The sequence below is a fragment of the Gymnoscopelus braueri genome, assembly GCF_963280865.1.
Source record: "Gymnoscopelus braueri genome assembly, chromosome: 7".
NCBI lineage: Eukaryota > Metazoa > Chordata > Actinopteri > Myctophiformes > Myctophidae > Gymnoscopelus > Gymnoscopelus braueri.
The window spans coordinates 15194262-15211657 of record NC_137608.1 but is presented as its reverse complement, the minus strand read 5'-3'; the positions used below and the strand labels follow the sequence as shown (position 1 = coordinate 15211657).

At 40.8% G+C, this 17396-nt stretch overlaps 1 protein-coding gene across 1 annotated transcript in view; it reads right to left on the bottom strand.

The window, feature by feature from the left end:
• The window catches only part of LOC308089444 (phosphatidylinositol transfer protein beta isoform-like), a 39793-nt gene extending 30762 nt beyond the window's left edge, over positions 1-9031 (bottom strand). The window contains exons 1-2 of the mRNA XM_080434162.1: positions 8962-9031; positions 2237-2267 (exon numbers count right to left, since the gene is read on the bottom strand). Of these exons, the coding sequence (XP_080290288.1) occupies positions 2237-2267; positions 8962-8981 (51 nt within the window). The 5' untranslated portion in view covers positions 8982-9031. The remainder of the gene's footprint in view (positions 1-2236; positions 2268-8961) is intronic.
• Between the last annotated feature and the right edge of the window lie 8365 nt (positions 9032-17396).

Here is a 17396-nt window from a genome sequence, read left to right as displayed (position 1 = left end):
CTCTCAAAGTCGCTCTTTTAGCATGTAAACGAACATAAACAAAGTTGATTCAGACAATATAGAACATCATCAAACCCAGTACTGTTTGTTTTTTTGATAAAAATGCTAACTTACTGTTAATTTTGCTATTTTTATTAAAAAGAAAACCCGGACTGGATCGGCGGATCCGGATCTTCAAATAGTAAAATCATCAGGAAGTTGACATTTTTATTAAAAAAATAAACAGTACTGGGTTTGGTGAGGTTCTATATTGTCTGAATCAGCTTCGTTTGTGTTCGTTTACGGGCTAAAAGAGTGACTTTGAGAGCTGTTTCAGTGTACAATGTAAGTCAATGAGGAGCATATTTTGAATTATCAATTTCTAATTAATGGAGCAATTATTTTTCATTTCTTGTCCACCTTTGGAGTTACATCATGGCAAGGAAACTACACAACCCAAACCTCTACCAAAGTGGTCTTGCCCTTTAACTTGACTCTGATAAACATTAAACCACCTTTAGGGTCTCAGGGTAAGTGAGGCATAAGTCTTAAATGGACTCAGTCAGAACCATTCACATTCAGCCTGATCACTAGAGTTCTCAAATTCTGCCCGACAAGGCCCGAAATCTATGCTAATTATTCGGGCCGGGCCAAGCCTCTGGTTCTGACGGAAATGGCAGTGGATGTGTTGGATGCAGCTTAAAGTGAACTTTACTCTGGTATCTAGTTTGTCGCCGTCCGACCTTCCTAGCCCGTGTTGTTAAAGAAAAACGGGCGACAATGGCCGGAACTCAATCGAAAATCGGTGAATATGGACGTTTTGTTTTGGCCATTATCTCTGGAAGGGAAGGTCCAATCTGCTCAGTTCAAAGCTCGTTGGATGCGTGACTTTGAGGACATTAAGTACATAATGATACCTTTTCAAGCCCCAACTCTTCTAACTCGTCCATGGCACTGTGGACCAAGTACCATCAGACGAATTAGCTCGTCCATGGCAGTCAAAGAGTTGTTAAGGACACAGTGTCATGGAAGGAAGGAATATGAAAACAGAATCGTTATGTGATTCAACCGTGTGTCTCGGTGTCCAGGCTTAGGGTTCGTTTTGTTGATGGCTTTGTTTTTGTATATACGTTTTAACTGTGGTAAAAATAACATAACACTACGCTTGGGGAAGATGTTGGCTATCATCCCGCACTGGCTCTACGCATCACAGCCAACCCAAGCTTACCACAGAGCTGAACAGCAGCCAGACAAACTCGTCCCTCCCAGCCCAATGGCTGGGAAAGACAGGCCTTCTGCAAATAGACCTCCTTCATCCTTCATCCTTCCAGATCAATCCTCAACGGAATCCCAAGGTTATTATTTGCCTCTGGTAACTTAAAGCCAATCCCACACGCCGTTAGTTGAAATCAATACTTTGGTTCCTCCTTTTAATGATGGTTGAACAATAAACCGATTTGCCATCGCCTCAGAACTTCTAGTACGTTTCCCTAAGAACACACTTAAAACATGTTTTAATCTGCCACCTAATTGCAGACAGATTCTGTGGCCATATAAGGCTGTGAGCGTTGCACTGCTGGCTCTCATAACACAATCCTTTCTAAACAACGAGAAACAAAACAACTGCCCCATCACATTAAAGAATCACAGGGATGACAAACTATGTCTTAGTTTGGAAGGGACTGTGGGCTGTGTTTACTCATCAGAACCAGCAGCCACACAGGACAGTAAAAGGGCAAGACAGTGCATTCATTATCAACGCTCTCTTTTTCCCTACTTCGTTTGTGGGTATGAATGAAGCTTAGGGCTGTCACCATTAAAGATTTAAGTTGACGATGAATTGTCACACTAATAATTGCGATTAACGATATAATTGTGTTTTTGGCATTGAACATAAAAAAATACATTTCTATTTGCCTCGTAATAAAAAAAATGCAAAGGGCAGATATGATACATAACTGAAATATACAGTACAAAGAAATTACTGACATATTTATTAATTTTACACTTTAAAAAAAAAGCTGAAATAGCAGATGTACAAGCTTGTAGATCAGCTATTTTTTATGCATGAAAATGTTTCAACATGGAAACGATTAGGAGAAAATAATTGCAATTATCTCAAATAATTGCGATTAGACGATTATGTCATAATTGTGACAGGCCTAATAAAGCTATGATTGTGGAGAAGTGCACCGCAGAGAGGCTACTTGTTCACATGGCTCTTAATTGTGGCTATAATGTAATGTACTGTACTCACCTCCTCCACACTACAGGGTAAAACCACGCGGCTGGAAAAGAGAGATCAAACAAATTAGAAAACGTTCACATAAAAAGGAACCATACAAACATACATTTATATCGTTTTTGAATAATCTAAGCATTAAACAAAATGCTCAGGCTCAGAAAAGGTTTTAATGTCTAGCACAAGGTTCATACAAGGAAAACTGTCTGTTCCAACAAGATTTACGACTCCAGAGAGTTTTCATCAAGCCGGCACATGGTGTATGTTTGAAACGTTTGAAATGTTTGAAATGTTTGAAACACACTGAATGCATGAAACTTGGCGACTCAAACCGATTGTTCTTGCATGAAAACATTCCCCTTTTCAAGAAGTTCTACATGTGTCAGTCATCTGTCGGACTAAAGTCCTACTGTAGGGATAAACAAGTCTCTTCTTATGCAAGGTCAGCGTATAATGTAACAGCTGACCCGGCCATGTGTGTTCCATGACCATGACCATGGTCAGCTCTATGTCACTGGTTCCCAAACTGTTCAGCTCAGGACCCAAAAAGGGAAATTTGATATCTCCCCCAGGACCCAAACTAGTGAAAATGGCAGATCTACAAGCTCACAACGTGGTGCGAATGTGCTATTTTCACTACTTCTTTAAGGTTTTTTTCTTTGGAAATGTATGGAATTTATTTGATTTCTTTTATTATTTATGACGTTCTTTAAAAAAAAAAATAGGACTACAGCTGGGGAACCACTGCTCACAGAGTGGCCCCTCCTCACTGCTAAGGCAGTGGTTCTCAAACCTTTTCATGTGAAGGACCCCCAAAATGATACATATTTGGCTGCAGACCCCCCCCCCCCCCCATCTCATATTTTGTGACCCCCAAGAAGCATTTGAGTTAAACAAAAAAAAGTATACATACAGTATATATTCAAAGATTTGCTCAAATTAGCAGATCTACAAGCGGTGCCACGCTATGAGCTTGTATATCTGCTATTTTTTAATAGCCAAAGTATAACATATGGTTAAAGTGGTTAAAATGATTTGTGACGCTGATTAAGTAACTAATTGCAACTAATTTAGCTGGGGACCCCCTGGTACCACACCCCAAGGACCCCTGGGAGGTCCCCAGACATCTATCCAGGTCACACTTCCTGAGGAACAGCTCCCTGAGTCCTGCCAGCCAGCCAGTCAGAAACACTGCTGAGATCAGCACTACGAGAGGCCCGCCGCAGCGACCACGACCAGCCAAGAGTAGAAACCCCTTCGACTGGAAACACAGATTGGATATGACTAACTGATGGAGAGAAAAAAGCAGTAGGAAGAAGAGGCCAGGGGTGGGGAGGGGGGGGAAAAGGGAGCTGAGTAATTAAAAAAAAAACTAGGTAGTAAAATAAGCTGTATTGGATGGAGAATGGAAAGAGCAAGGAGGTTATTTTGGGCCACTGTAATGCAGCATAGAAACAACAAATGTGCCCTGTGTGTGCAGACTTGGAAAATAACTTATCCATTTTTCATTCAGTTTCCCCTTTTTGTAACCGGCTCAGTTGATGCAACCAAAAATATACAGTATATGACAAGTTATGAAACTGTAATACTTCAAAAACACTCTGAAGAAGGCTCTGTGTCGAAACAGCCAAGCGTTTTTCTATTGAGATGTCAGCCAAATATATGAGTGAAATAGAATGAAAAATGTTGTCCTCCTAGAATTGGAAATGTGTTCCATTTTTCATATTTTTTTGTATTTGGCCCTAGATTGAGAATCCCAATTGTTGTCCCTTTTCCAACACAATATATATACCATTAATGTCCCTCAAGAAGAGGGGAGCTCAACTTGAAGAAACTTTGCGTACGTACTACTACTAATATGAAAAGTCAGTCTATCACAATCTGTGGGGGTCAATTTATGGCATGGTCTGGATTTGTTTTATTTTTACCTGCATGATGTTCGAAATAAAGATGATCAAATCAAAGACAGAAGTCATATCAGTTATGTCATAAATTATGTATGTGTCTATCTTTATTTTAGAGGCTATGATGATGGGTGTAACTAAATATACCTAGAGATATTTGAACTGGAAAGAATATTTAGCCTAGATATACACCAGGGCTGACTTCCAATGTTTCTATGGTCCTACGGTTGGCGGGTGTGGCTCGTTCCCACCAACATGACATCACTTGCAGCCAAGCAGAGCCTGGCCCCGCCCACAGACCACAGACTGAACATGCCAAAGTAAAGATGGAAAGTAGTCAGAGGATTTGAAAAACCTGAAAGCAAAAGACACAGTATTCTACTTTGTCATCATACTGTATGTAGCATGAGCACCACTTCCTTTCAAACCGCACTAGCTTCCACCTCAGTGACGTTTACACAGACAGCGTAGAGTATATAGAGCGCTGTTCAAACAGTGGGTCGGGACCCATTTGTGAGTCGCAGGTCAATTTGTATGGGTCGCCGAGTAAATATCCCCTTTATTTTTCCCCTAAAAAGAATATTTAAAACAAATTCCGAAAATATTCAAAATAGTTTCATATATAACAAGAAATCTAAATGTAAGAAATGCCATAAATTCGAAAACTAGATCTGCTATTTTCACTAGTTTGGGTCCCGGGCAAACGTCGAGTTTCTCTTTGGGTCTTTTCGGGCTAAAACGTTGGGAACCACTGGTGTACTGTAAACCCAACCAGTGAGTGACCCTGTATCCCCACCTTTTCATATGAAGCCATTTCTCTAAGTTTGGAATTCCCTTCCATTAGAACAACAATTAAGCGTGAGCTTTTACATCTCAAGTCATAACGTGGACTACAGACTTTCTTTTCAAAAATAGCAGATCTACAAGTTCACAGTCACATACGCTAGTATTCATCGTATGAAGTAGGGCTTACAGTATGTGGTTAACTCAAAGCAACTCATACAAGGTGACAGTCAGACACTCAATGTACTGTAACTATATGTAACTGAGCTCATGCACTTCCTTTTCTATTACAGGGTGTTCCTCTTCTGTGTCCACCACATGAGAGGATAAAGTCCTCTGTGTTTTACTACTGTAACATCATGTAACCTAACTGTATCATAATACATTGCTTTATGCGTTTCATCATAGTGATTATTTTTTTATGTAGTGTGATTGTACTGAGACTCCTGACTGTTTTATTGTTCTTCGCCTGCCCAGGGACTGCAGGTGAACAGCTCTTAAACCATATCTGGTGGTACAAATGCATCAGATTTCCATTGCTGAACTTTTACATTGTCCCTGTCAAAGACATTGAATGAAGTAAAGTAACACTAAGCAACGTTAGTTTTGGTTGGTTGGAGGAAAATGAGTTCTGTCGACGTGTGTGGATCTAAGGTTAATGTTCAACATAAGGACAGCCCAGCAGTGACAGGACAGTTTAACCACGGAGGGCTGTAGTATTACAATAAGTCCATTGATAGCTGCTCAGTGAAGCCTCATCATGAAGGGCAATGAATCATACTTTCAGCTCCATCACTGTGCCAGCCAGGTGTACCCTGAGGCAAGAAAACATGTGTATCTCTAATATCTGCATCATTTATAACTCTACTTTGAACCGTTTTGGGAATTGAAAACGGAAAAGCTGTCTCTGAAGTGGATCATAATGAGTAACTGTGGTTACTTGGAACAAAATGCAATCACATTCACATGACATTGATTCTTTATTACACTACCACTACCGAGACGTGGATGTAAGAGTATATGTCTAAGATAAGGTGTGTAAACACTGGCCCACGATAAAGCAAGCAACCCAAGTTACATTCAAATCAAGGAAAGACCTTGACATCAACCAGATGTCACATAGCTGGCCTGCAAGTCTCCAGGGAGACTGTCACAAACAAACTATTAACAAGTTAAGATAACTGCAATTCAAGTTTGCTTGAACTTATTTTGATCAAGTTCTCTCTCTTTTGTGTAAGAAATTACAATTACAGGTGTGTGTGTGTGTGTGTGTGTAGATGATTTCTTTTTTTACATGATGGTTATTACATTGTTATAAATAAAACAAAATAGATCAGTCAGGAAATAGTGGAATAGCCAGGTGCAGTTGTGCACTCACTTACAGGTAAAGTGAAGGCAAGAAACCAACTTGGCTCTCTTGTTTTAGGTTCAATTAAAAACATGAATAAGCGAAACTTGAAACTACACAGCAAGCATGCAACATCTCTCTATTGCCCCGTAATCTCACTGTTGACAAAGGTCAAGCAAATTTAATGGAAGGCATTATGAGCCTCACACTCAAGGATTAGAATGTTTCGAAACTTAACAGATTTACATAACAAAGAATTAGGCTTTACGCCGTACAGTTAGGTTGAACAACAGACACGTTTAGTGACGTGATTTGCTGTAATATCACATCACACCTCTATATTGTATGGTATGCCTATAGACCAGCAGATCAGCATGTTTTGAATGTTTGTAAACAAACTGGTATTTATGTCCAGAACATTAGCCATGTCTCATTTGTCAACCTGTGGATATTTAAAACAAAATAATATATTTGTAATGGTTCATAACAATATCATAAGTGTCCTGTTCTTCCAAAAAAGAAGGATAATGAATAATACTGCTCCAATGCGAAACTACCGGCATTATCTATCTATCTATCGGCTACTCGTACTACAGATTACACACTCGTGCTGATTACATTAGTGTCATTTACAAACAGCAGAGCAGATTGCCTCCATATAATGTAGTAGTCGTGTACAAATACATTTCCAACTCATAAGTCAAACTTAGCTGTGAATTCAGCTGGTGGTGGGTTCATTGTCTGAGAGATAACCAAGCTGTTGACTCAAGAGAAAACAATGTTGAGTGTTGGTGGTGTCTATAATAAGAAAGGAAGAGTATTTTCATTTTCTTGATTAGAGAGTGGCAGCGTTGTAGCAATTGTTAACAACAGGTGGGGTATTATTAAGTGATGTCTGCTGGAGCCCACATACAACATTAATTATGGATTGGGGATTTAAATCTGTCTGGGAGGGAATAAGCAGTCAACCAAGTAAACCAATCTCACCATTGTTTTTATGCTATGTTGATGAATTGAATACACATATTGTAGGACCACAATGGAAACAAGTCTCCAGGACTTTTTTTGTGTTATCCCTTTAGCTCAAATGTATGACTGCACCTCCTGCTGTTGACATTTCTGTCTAATAAAGTATTCAATCGATACAAATATGCAAACGTTGGCAGTGAGGTTTTGCTTCTGGCTATATGCACTATAACAAATACTTTCATGAAAGCAGAAAGATCTTTAAACTCTGGCTTAAGGTTTTTTAGACAGATGTCTTCTTTCTCGGGCATCTTTTGATCAAAGTTCAGTCAGTCAGTCAGATGGCTAGCACACATAACTGAGCCAACCATGAGTATAAGCTCACCATCTCACACACACAGAAGAAGAAAATAGCACTTAAGTTAGTTAATCAAAGTCATTATCTCAAGCATGATTGACAGACGTGGACCCGGGCTTGTCTGTACATGTAGTAGACTAGGTTACCATGGCTAAAACTAGCTGTTAGCTAGCCTAGCAAACGTTACAGTCATCCCATCCCACTCTCCTGGCTATTCCTGTTCCGTGGTAGTCTAACGTCCCATAGCCAAGAAGGACAGTCGCGTTGTAATTGGACTGTCTGGTTGTCCAGGCAACCGCTTGACAGCTACTACAACAAGCACCAATGTTGCCCCTTGTTTGCGTTGCCTGACAACCAACCGTCTAATCACAGCGCAGCAGTCCCTCCACACGATGGGATCTGTAGACTCTGAAGCCTGTTCCGCTGCCTGCTTCACCCCGTTATCTAGAAAGCTAGCTATGGCTAGCCAGTGGAACCAGGGAACTTTGTGAATGTTTACGAGATAAAACCGCGTTGTTATCCTCACGCTTAAGTTCCGAACAAGTGTTTGAAAAGGACGGACAGTTTGCAGGCCAGGGAGGTGTGTGTGGATGGAAGCAGCTGCCTGCCTGTCACACACTGTTGTGCTGCTGTCAAAGCCGGTAGGCCGGGGAATGTAGCGCTCTCTGTTGAGCAATCCTAACCAATGAATCACACGACGGTCATGGATGAACTTCAACCTGACGTTTGCACTGTCTCCCTTTTTGGCCCGTGCATCTACATAAAACGTTCAGATCTCAAATATAAAGTGCTTACCCCATGGCCACGGATGTTACATTTATGTACGGGCCTTCAGAAGTACTCGCATCTTCCGTATTGTTCAATAAAAAGCATTTTAATCCGATCGGTGACCATTTTCTCAGTATTTTCTCCATATGCTTTCAACTACGCGACCCTATCGGTTGGGATGTGTATTGCACTCCGATACATTATAATAACTATGAGAAAATGGCCACCGATCGGATTAAAATGCTTTTTGTTTAACAATACAGAAGTTACGGGTACTTCTGAGGTTCCGAACATAATTCTAACATCCTTGGCCATGGCAAAAGCACTTTATATTTGAAATCTGAACGTTCATGTAGATGTACGGACCGTAAATGGAGAAGGAACAAACTCCAGGTTGAAGTTCATCCATGACAGTCATGTATCAGGGCTCGAGCAATCCCACCCTTCCCTCGTGTTGTTTGTCATGGTCATTTCGTACAGATAGAAACTTTTTATCCGCCCAAAACCGACCGAAGAACAACAAAGAGTGACCGCGCCGGCTAGCGAAACAACTGCCGCCCGGTAAAAGTTAGTTGTTTACCCGGTTTTAAGATAGTAAACATTTAACACTTACTATTCCTTGATGAGGACCATCGTCGCTTTTTCTGGCTACGGGCAGCGTACGTACTCGTCGTACTGAGTGACGTCATGTGTTCTTATGAGCAACCCGGTTGTTCCGCCCCTAGGCGGCCTGTGATTGGTCAACATAGGTTTCGATGACGCTCCCTTTTTTTGTGGGAGTAATCACTATAAAAAAAAGAAAAGAAAAAGGGGACAAAAGAAAGATAATAAATTAACACTTAAAACCTGGCATGCTATTTGGCCATGATGTCATTATAGACAACATTTCTCATTTATTTATATATATTTTTTTGGTCTTTTTTTTTGCATTTTCAAAGTAACTACGTACATTTACGCAAGTACTGTACTTTTATTTTACTGGAGTATGTCCAAATTTCTATACTTTTACTTATGTAGCCAGTAGCCTACTCCACTACACCGGTAGCTGATCTACAAGCTTGTGAGCTTGTAGATCTGCTATTTTCAAAAGACTTTTATACATTTTAGACATATAGCTTGTGAAACGGGACGTTTGATTGATTGATGTACTTTTATTTAGTAAGACATGAGAATAACAGTACATGGATGTACAAATTCACAATACAAGGTCTACTAAACTGGAAGACTCATTAAGCACTGAGCTTGTTTAAGATGAGATCCCCATGCACACAAATCATGATGACATATAAGAGACAGACAGATATACACACTACTATACAGAATGTCATACAATCAGCTTACAGGTTACTGGTATGAAGAGTGAAAAAAATATCTACAAAAGAAGAAAATGAAAGGGGGGGGGGGTGGGGGGGGTAGGTTAAGACTTAGACAGGGGCCATTGTCGAATTGCAGCCTCCTGAAGGTGTATCTTTAGGGCAGTTTCTGCAGTTTCTGCATCATGAGTACTTTTACAACTTTGATGTTAATACTTTTGTACTTTTACTCAAATACATTTTGAATACCAAGCTTGTACTTGTAACAGACTATTTCTACAATAGGGTATTGATACTTAACTTAAGTTTAAAAAAAAAGGTATTTTTTCACAACTGGTCAAATGGACCTATACCGTGATATTGATACTGATATTGCAATACAGGTTTCCAGTAGGGTTTACCTTACGCCTGTTACCTCAGGTACTTACCTCTAGTAGATCATTTGTTTGCTTTTTATTGATCTCTCTTCCCCCTTGTCCCCCCTTCTTCTTATGGAAATAATAATATATATATTTTTTTAATTCTCTATTAGCTGTGAAGGGTCTTCTTTCATGTGTATCAGTCATGATGATTGTTTCGCCATCAAACAATATCAAGCAAAAAGGAAAGGATGGCGGATCCTTCTTCTCTCCAGTCCATCCTAGCCCTGAAACATGACTGTCATACCATGACAGTCATGGAACCGAAAGTTCCTATTTTTTGACATTTACAATGTACACATGTACATAAACGTTTAGATTTCAAATATGAAGTGCTTACCCATGAGCCACGGATGTTAAAAGTTTATCCGACCCACGATAGGTACCCGTATATCCCGTATTGTTCAATAAAAAGTATAATTTAATACGATTGCCGGCCATTTTCTATTATTTTTTTGTAATGTATTAGAGTGCAAAAAATCAAAGAAAATGGCCGGTGATCGGATTAAAATGCTTTTTATTGAACAATACGGGAGATACAGGTACTTATCGCGGGTCGGATCAACTTGTAACATCCGTGGCTCATGGGTAAGCACTTTATATTTGAAATTTGAACGTTTATGTACATGTACTACCGAAAGTTCCTGTTTTTTTTTGTTTTTTTTACATTTACAACTCAATGTAAAAAAAAAAAAAACTAGAAAAAGTGCTCCTCGGAGCACAGGTCTCCGCCAGGTCAATTTCAATTTCAATTTCAATTTTATTAAAGTGTCAAATCACAACAAGTTGTCTCAAGACACTTTACATGTAGAGAAGAGACCCGACATCCCACCCTGAGCAAGCAATTTTGCGACAGTGGCAACGAAAAACTCCCTCTTAACTGGAAGAAACGTCAGGCAGACCCTAGGCTCTAGGGTGGCGGCCTTCTGCCTCGACCGTGTCGGGGGAAAGAAGAGAGAGAGAGGGAGAGACAGACAGAGGAGAGACAGAAAGAGATACAGTGCAAGTAGTAACAATAACAATAGTAGCAAATATAATAGTGTAAGATAGTATATGATAATATAATATAGTACAGCAATAGTGTGTATGCAGTATATAATGGTATAATAAAAGAATGTTAAGATAATATACAGTATAGTGTAGTGGTATAGTGTCAGGTACGTTATTGTGGCCTCCTGGTGGTGCTATAATAGGCCAATGTGAAAAGGGTGCCATTTGTTCAAGGGCTTTTCACTGCAATCGGACACTGCATTCATGATTGGAGGCATTTTGTTCCAAAAATGTGTTTTGCAAAATTAGACCTGCTGGTGGCGCTATAACAGGCCGATGTGAAAAGGGCGGCATTTCTTCCTCGGCCTAATAGAAATGTGCGTGTGAAATTTCACGGAAGCTGAAGCTGCGTTCATGATTTGAGGCATTTTGTTCAAAACGGACCAATCCTGCAAACTTTGGAAGCCAATCTTAGGCAATCAGGATGGAAAATGGAAAATCAGATACATTTGTGTTGATCACATGACTATAGAGATACTGTGTACCGATTTGTGTGATGTTTGGACAAAATCTGTAGGAGTAGTATCAATAAGTGTGTTTTGCACACATCGGCCTCCTGGTGGCGCTATAACAGGCCAATCTGAAAAATTGGGCCAGAGGTTCTGAATTGGCATCCATGGAGTGTGCGTGCACAGTTGTCGCAGCGGCCGGGCCAACGGTGCCAGAGATTAGCTGCTAACGGACAGACAGGACGGACGGACGGACGGACGGACACACGGACGGACACACGGACGGACACACGGACGGACGGACAGGGGGTAAAACATACTCTCTCGCCATGCCTTTCGGCCTGGCGGAGACAAAAAACAGGAACTGTCCATCCCATCGCGCAGCGCACCTCCCCAAATGGAACCGTCGTCCTAAAACACCCTCGTCCCGGGTCTAATCCGGCGGCCACGGTCCGCGAAAAAAATGTGGCAGTGTGTTGCTTTTTTTTCTTCTTTTTTTTTTGCTGTGAGGGGGGGGGGGAAGCGTGTGAAATGGCAAGTGTGGCGTGAGGCAAGGTGCAGCGAGAACAGCACACAGGTAGACGAATCTTGGCTTGGTTTCAAAACCAAATTCATTCAAATTTTGGACAGTGTGGCTCCCATGAAAACCATCAGGGTCAAAACCCGCTCGGTACCATGGATGAATTCGGACATCCTTACTGCCATGAAAGTCAGAAACAAAAAGTGTTCTGAGTTTCATAAAGGTAGGATCAAACTCGCCAAATGTTTTAACAAAGGTCTCGAATCCCACGTAGCTAAACTTGAAAAATAAAAAAACAAGCTAAGAAACAAGGTTAATGGCATGCTCCTATTAGCAGAAAAAAGCTTCCTCGATGACAACATTGAGGAAAATCAAAGCAAACCACGAGAGCTTTGGAAGCTATTCAACAACCTACTAGGCTGCAGCAAGAAATTGAAAACCAGGTTTACAAACATAAGCCTCAAGGTGAATGACACTCTCATCACATCCAAACATGAAGTGAGTAAAATCCTCAACATATTCTTCACGACCATAACCTCAGATTTGGTTGAAAAACTACCCCCTCACTCTGGGTGCTATGGTGAAGAGTATGTTGACTCATTTTACGAAAAACTGGGTGTACGCAAAGATGATTTTAAACTCTCCCCTGTGAAAACAGAAGAGGTGTTTAAAAAATTGAGTGCTCTTCATCAACACAAAGCCACAGGCCTCGACAATATCCCCGCCAAATTTCTAAAAGACTCAGCCGCCTCCATTGCTCCAATCATTACCCACATAATAAACCTCTCCATCATACAGGGACGGGTCCCTAACGATTTCAAAAAAGCAAGGGTGACCCCTCTGTACAAAAAAGGAAACAAATTAGACCCTGGCAACTACCGCCCTATTTCTATTCTTAGCTCCATCTCGAAAGTCATGGAAAAAATAGTCTATGAACAGGTCGATAAGTATCTTGCTGAGAAAAATCTAATCTACAAATTCCAACCTGGTTTCAGAACAAACCACTCCACTGACACAAGGGCAAATATTGCGGCATGGTCATGATGGACCTCCAGAAGGCCTTTGACACCGTTAATCACCCAATTATGATCAATAAGCTCAAAGCAATAGGTTTTGATGATACGTCAGTGAACTGGATGAGATCCTACCTGGAAGGGAGGGAGCAAGTGGTGGAAGTAAACGGCACCCAGTCCCCCCCCCCTGTGACTTGTGGTGTCCCACAAGGAAGTATACTAGGACCTTTACTGTTCATGATATGTGAATGATATGTCATCAGCCTGCGACTGCAAACTGTTCCTGTTCGCAGATGACTCGGCCCTGCTAGTCTCGGACAGGGACAGGTTGCAGGTTGAGAAAACTCTCAGCTCCGAACTCAACAAGATCTGCATCTGGCTCTCTGACAACAAACTTTCATTACACCTGGGTAAAACTGAATCCATCCTCTTCGGGTCCAGTCCTAACCTTAGCAAGGCAGAGAGTTTCACGATCAAAGTGGGTGATGATGTCATCAAAAGAAAGGATAAAATTACCTACCTGGGCTCCATCTTGGAGGCAAACCTCTCTGGTAACAAAAACGCAGAAAAAGTGATCAAAAATTTCAACCAAACAACACGCTATTTGTGGAGGATTGATCGTCTAGTCAGTAAGAATACTCTGAAGATTCTTGCAGGGGCCCTCATTCAAGGTCATTATGATTATGCATGCACTTCATGGTATCACAACACCTCCAAGGCCTTAAAAACAAGGCTCCAAACATCCCAAAACAAACTTGTAAGGCTACTTCTTGGCCTCAATCACAAAACCCATCTAACCCCTGCTCATTTTGCTGGGATTGGATGGCTTAGGGTTGAGGACAGCAACTTGCTATGGGCCTGGTCTTCAAGATACATGATCCATGATCAGTCCATGATCATAACACCAGAGGCAGCTCCACAAATCATGTTCAACCCAGATTTGGCTCAACTAAGGGAATGAACTCGTTCTCATGCTATTCATCAAAAATGTGAAATGCCCTACCAAAAGGAGTAAAGGAGTGTAAAACCCTACTCACTTTCAAAACTGCCCTAAAGATACACCTTCAGGAGGCTGCAATTCGAAAATGGCCCCTGTCTAAGTCTTAACCTACCCCCCCCCTCCTTCATTTTCCTCTTTTGTATATATATATTTTTTTCTCTCTTCATACCAGTAACCTGAAAGCTGATTGTATGACATTCTGTATAGTAGTGTGTGTATCTGTCTGCCTCTTATATGTCATCATGATTTGTGTGCATGGGGTTCTCATCTTAAACAAGCTGCGTGCTTAATGAGAGTTCCAGTTTAGTAGACCTTGTATTGTGAATTTGTACTTCCATGTACTGTTATGTACTGTCATGTACTATTCTCATGTCTTACTAAATAAACTACATCAATCAATCAATCAATCAAAGGCGTGTGAAGAGGTTAAATTGCGTGACTGTCACTCTCAAAGGGTGAGACGTGGCAGCTCTTTGTAATATCTACATTGCATGCTTACCTGCCAACCTCAGACCGTTCGATAACAGGAGATTTTTTCCCACGCTGGGGGTCCCCCCCCCCCCCAGGATTTTACAGAGTAGATGTAATTTCCAGTATTCTGGTGGATTTTGGGAGTTTGACACTTTTATCAGGCTTTACTGACATAGGATCCATTAAAAAGTTAAAAGTAGCAATAAAAGAGCCATATTTGATATTAACATTTTGCTGGGGACCCCCTGGAACCCCCCCCCCCCCCCAAGGACCCCACTTTGAGAACCAATGCTTAACGCTTTTTGAAAGTCCTGGAAAAAAAAAACAAGACTCGCGCAACAAAAATCGGCAAGACACACCATCTCCGGTTTACTTCCCGTATCTGCATAGTCTCGCGTCTCGCGTAGCTATCTGCGTGAAGTGGGCGGATGCCTTTTTAGGAGACCGGAAGCAGGTTGGTGATGGTGTGTCTTGCCAAATTCTTGTTTTTTTTTGTCGATCTGCTGTTTTTGCTATTTTAGAATGTTTATGCTGAAAAGTAACAGTTTTGGCCATAATGAGGTTTCCGCCCAACAGACAATATATTAATATTTATATTGTACATGCAAAATTGCTGCTATACGAAAACGTATTGTTACTGCACTGTTTCTTATTTTTATTTTCATTTGTAATAAAATGTCACTGACATCACAAGGTATTCTTCATTTTACGTATGGTCCAGTATATTATTAATTCATATCAGTCACTGTATTCCAGTGGGGCAAGGCAGCCTACTGTGTCTTAAACAAAATATATAAAATATAACCCTAACCCTCAACAGTGGGATAAAATCAATATGGTAACGTCTTATGCAAATGAGCCATGCGGTCGAATGTAAACAATCTGGGATCTGTCATGACCATCATGGATGAACTTCAACCTGCTGTTTGCACTTTCTCAATTTTTGCCCGTTCATTCATCTACATAAACGTTCGGATTTCAAATATAACGTTTTTGACCCTGGCGAGGGTGGTAGTTGAAAGTGTGACTTCTAGTTGTAAGGCAGCTGCTCCAATGTTCCCCAGCTTCAGCTCAGTCGGAAGAGCTCTTGACTTCAATCCACAAGATCATGGGATAGAATCTCAGCACAGGAAACTTGGCATTTGAGCAATCTGGCTCCCACGGGTCTATCTTTTTTCGCCTTTATCATAAAGGTTGCTGGACAATATGTAGAGGATGAAATGCATAATTTATTAAATAATATAAAGGTAATATCAAATACATTGTAAAAAATGAGAGACATGACGCTTTATTAGCAAGACAGTCTTTTATTACATTATTCCTCATCTTGGTGGTTTCCCCTGAAACCCCTGTTACAGAGTACAACTGCATTAGAATCACTGCTGATGATGTGGCCATAGCTGAATGGTTAGAGAGCCTGCCTGGCAATCCATAAAACCCAGGTTCGATCCCAGGACTCAGCAATGTGTCAAAGCGTCCTTGAACAAGACACTTAAAAGAATAGTTCACCCAAAATATACTTATTTTCTATCAATTACACACTCCATGAAGCCTTGAATTCATGGAGATTTTTTTAGTTTTTGACACATTCCTGAGCACATCGCAATGTAGATTAGTAGGCGATAATTCCAATATTCACTATACACTCCTCATGTTTAAGCCTAACTGAATTATATATTTATGGACTTGTATATAAATTGTATATATTTTTGGACGACTTTTTAATTTGTCAGCAATACTTTGCCACGCTTTCTCCCTGGATCCATTTATTGCGGCCGTGTTTCCTTTCTTGCTTCTTATACATTTTACTTCCTCGTATGATTCCAGGGAGACATCAAATTTCTCTTTTGGGTCTTGACTCAAGACTCTTTTGAGTCTTGAGTCTTGGGACTCAAGACCCAAAAGAGAAATTTGATGTCTCCCCGGGAGCCGAGACCCAAGAAGCCTCAAAACTCTTGAGCTAAAAAGTTTGTGAACCACTGCCATTTAGAACAGTGGTTTTCAACCTTTTTCATGCCAAGGACCCCTAAATTGATATACATTTGGCCGCGGACCCCCATCTGAAAATATTTTGTGCCAGGGACCCCCAGAAGCAAAGATTTGAGTTAAAAATGTTCGCTTTAAAAATGTATATATTTCAAAGATGTATACATTTTTGAATGTAACATTCTTGTAAAAACATTTTTGTAAAAAAACATTTTCAAGATTTTTCAAAAATAGCAGATCTACAAGCTCATAGCGCGGCACAGAGTGCCGCGCTATGAGCTTGTAGATCTGCTATTTTTGAATAGCCAAAGCTAAGTGGTTAAAAATGATTGTGACGCTATCAGTGGCGTACCCACCGTAGAGGCAGGAACTAAAATCTCGCCTCCCCTAGAAAATGAAGTAAAAGACTGACTGAAAAACAGGCAGTGAAAAAAATCAAAACAGAATAGTGGCCGTCGGACCATTAGCCCGCCTCCTCGTCTATTCACGCGGGCAGGCAGCTAATCACCACCGTAATCATTCAGCAAAGCGACCCTCGCCTATATAGTGATGCAAATGCATGCCTTTGTCTTCATGGGGTACCAGGAGTGCCAGGAGTGGGGGTCTGGGCCATCACCTGTACTCACCTGGCATAAAAGGGGCTCTGAGAGCAGCTTGAGCCATTCATTACTAAACTACAACATGAAGAGACCACCGCTGAAGAATTGATTGATTGATTATACTTGCATATTGTTTTTATTAACGTTTTTTCAGTTTTGTAGTCAATGTGTGTAGTGTTGTTGTTAACTTGTTTCCCCCGAGATTTTTCCCCGAGTACCCCCCCCCCT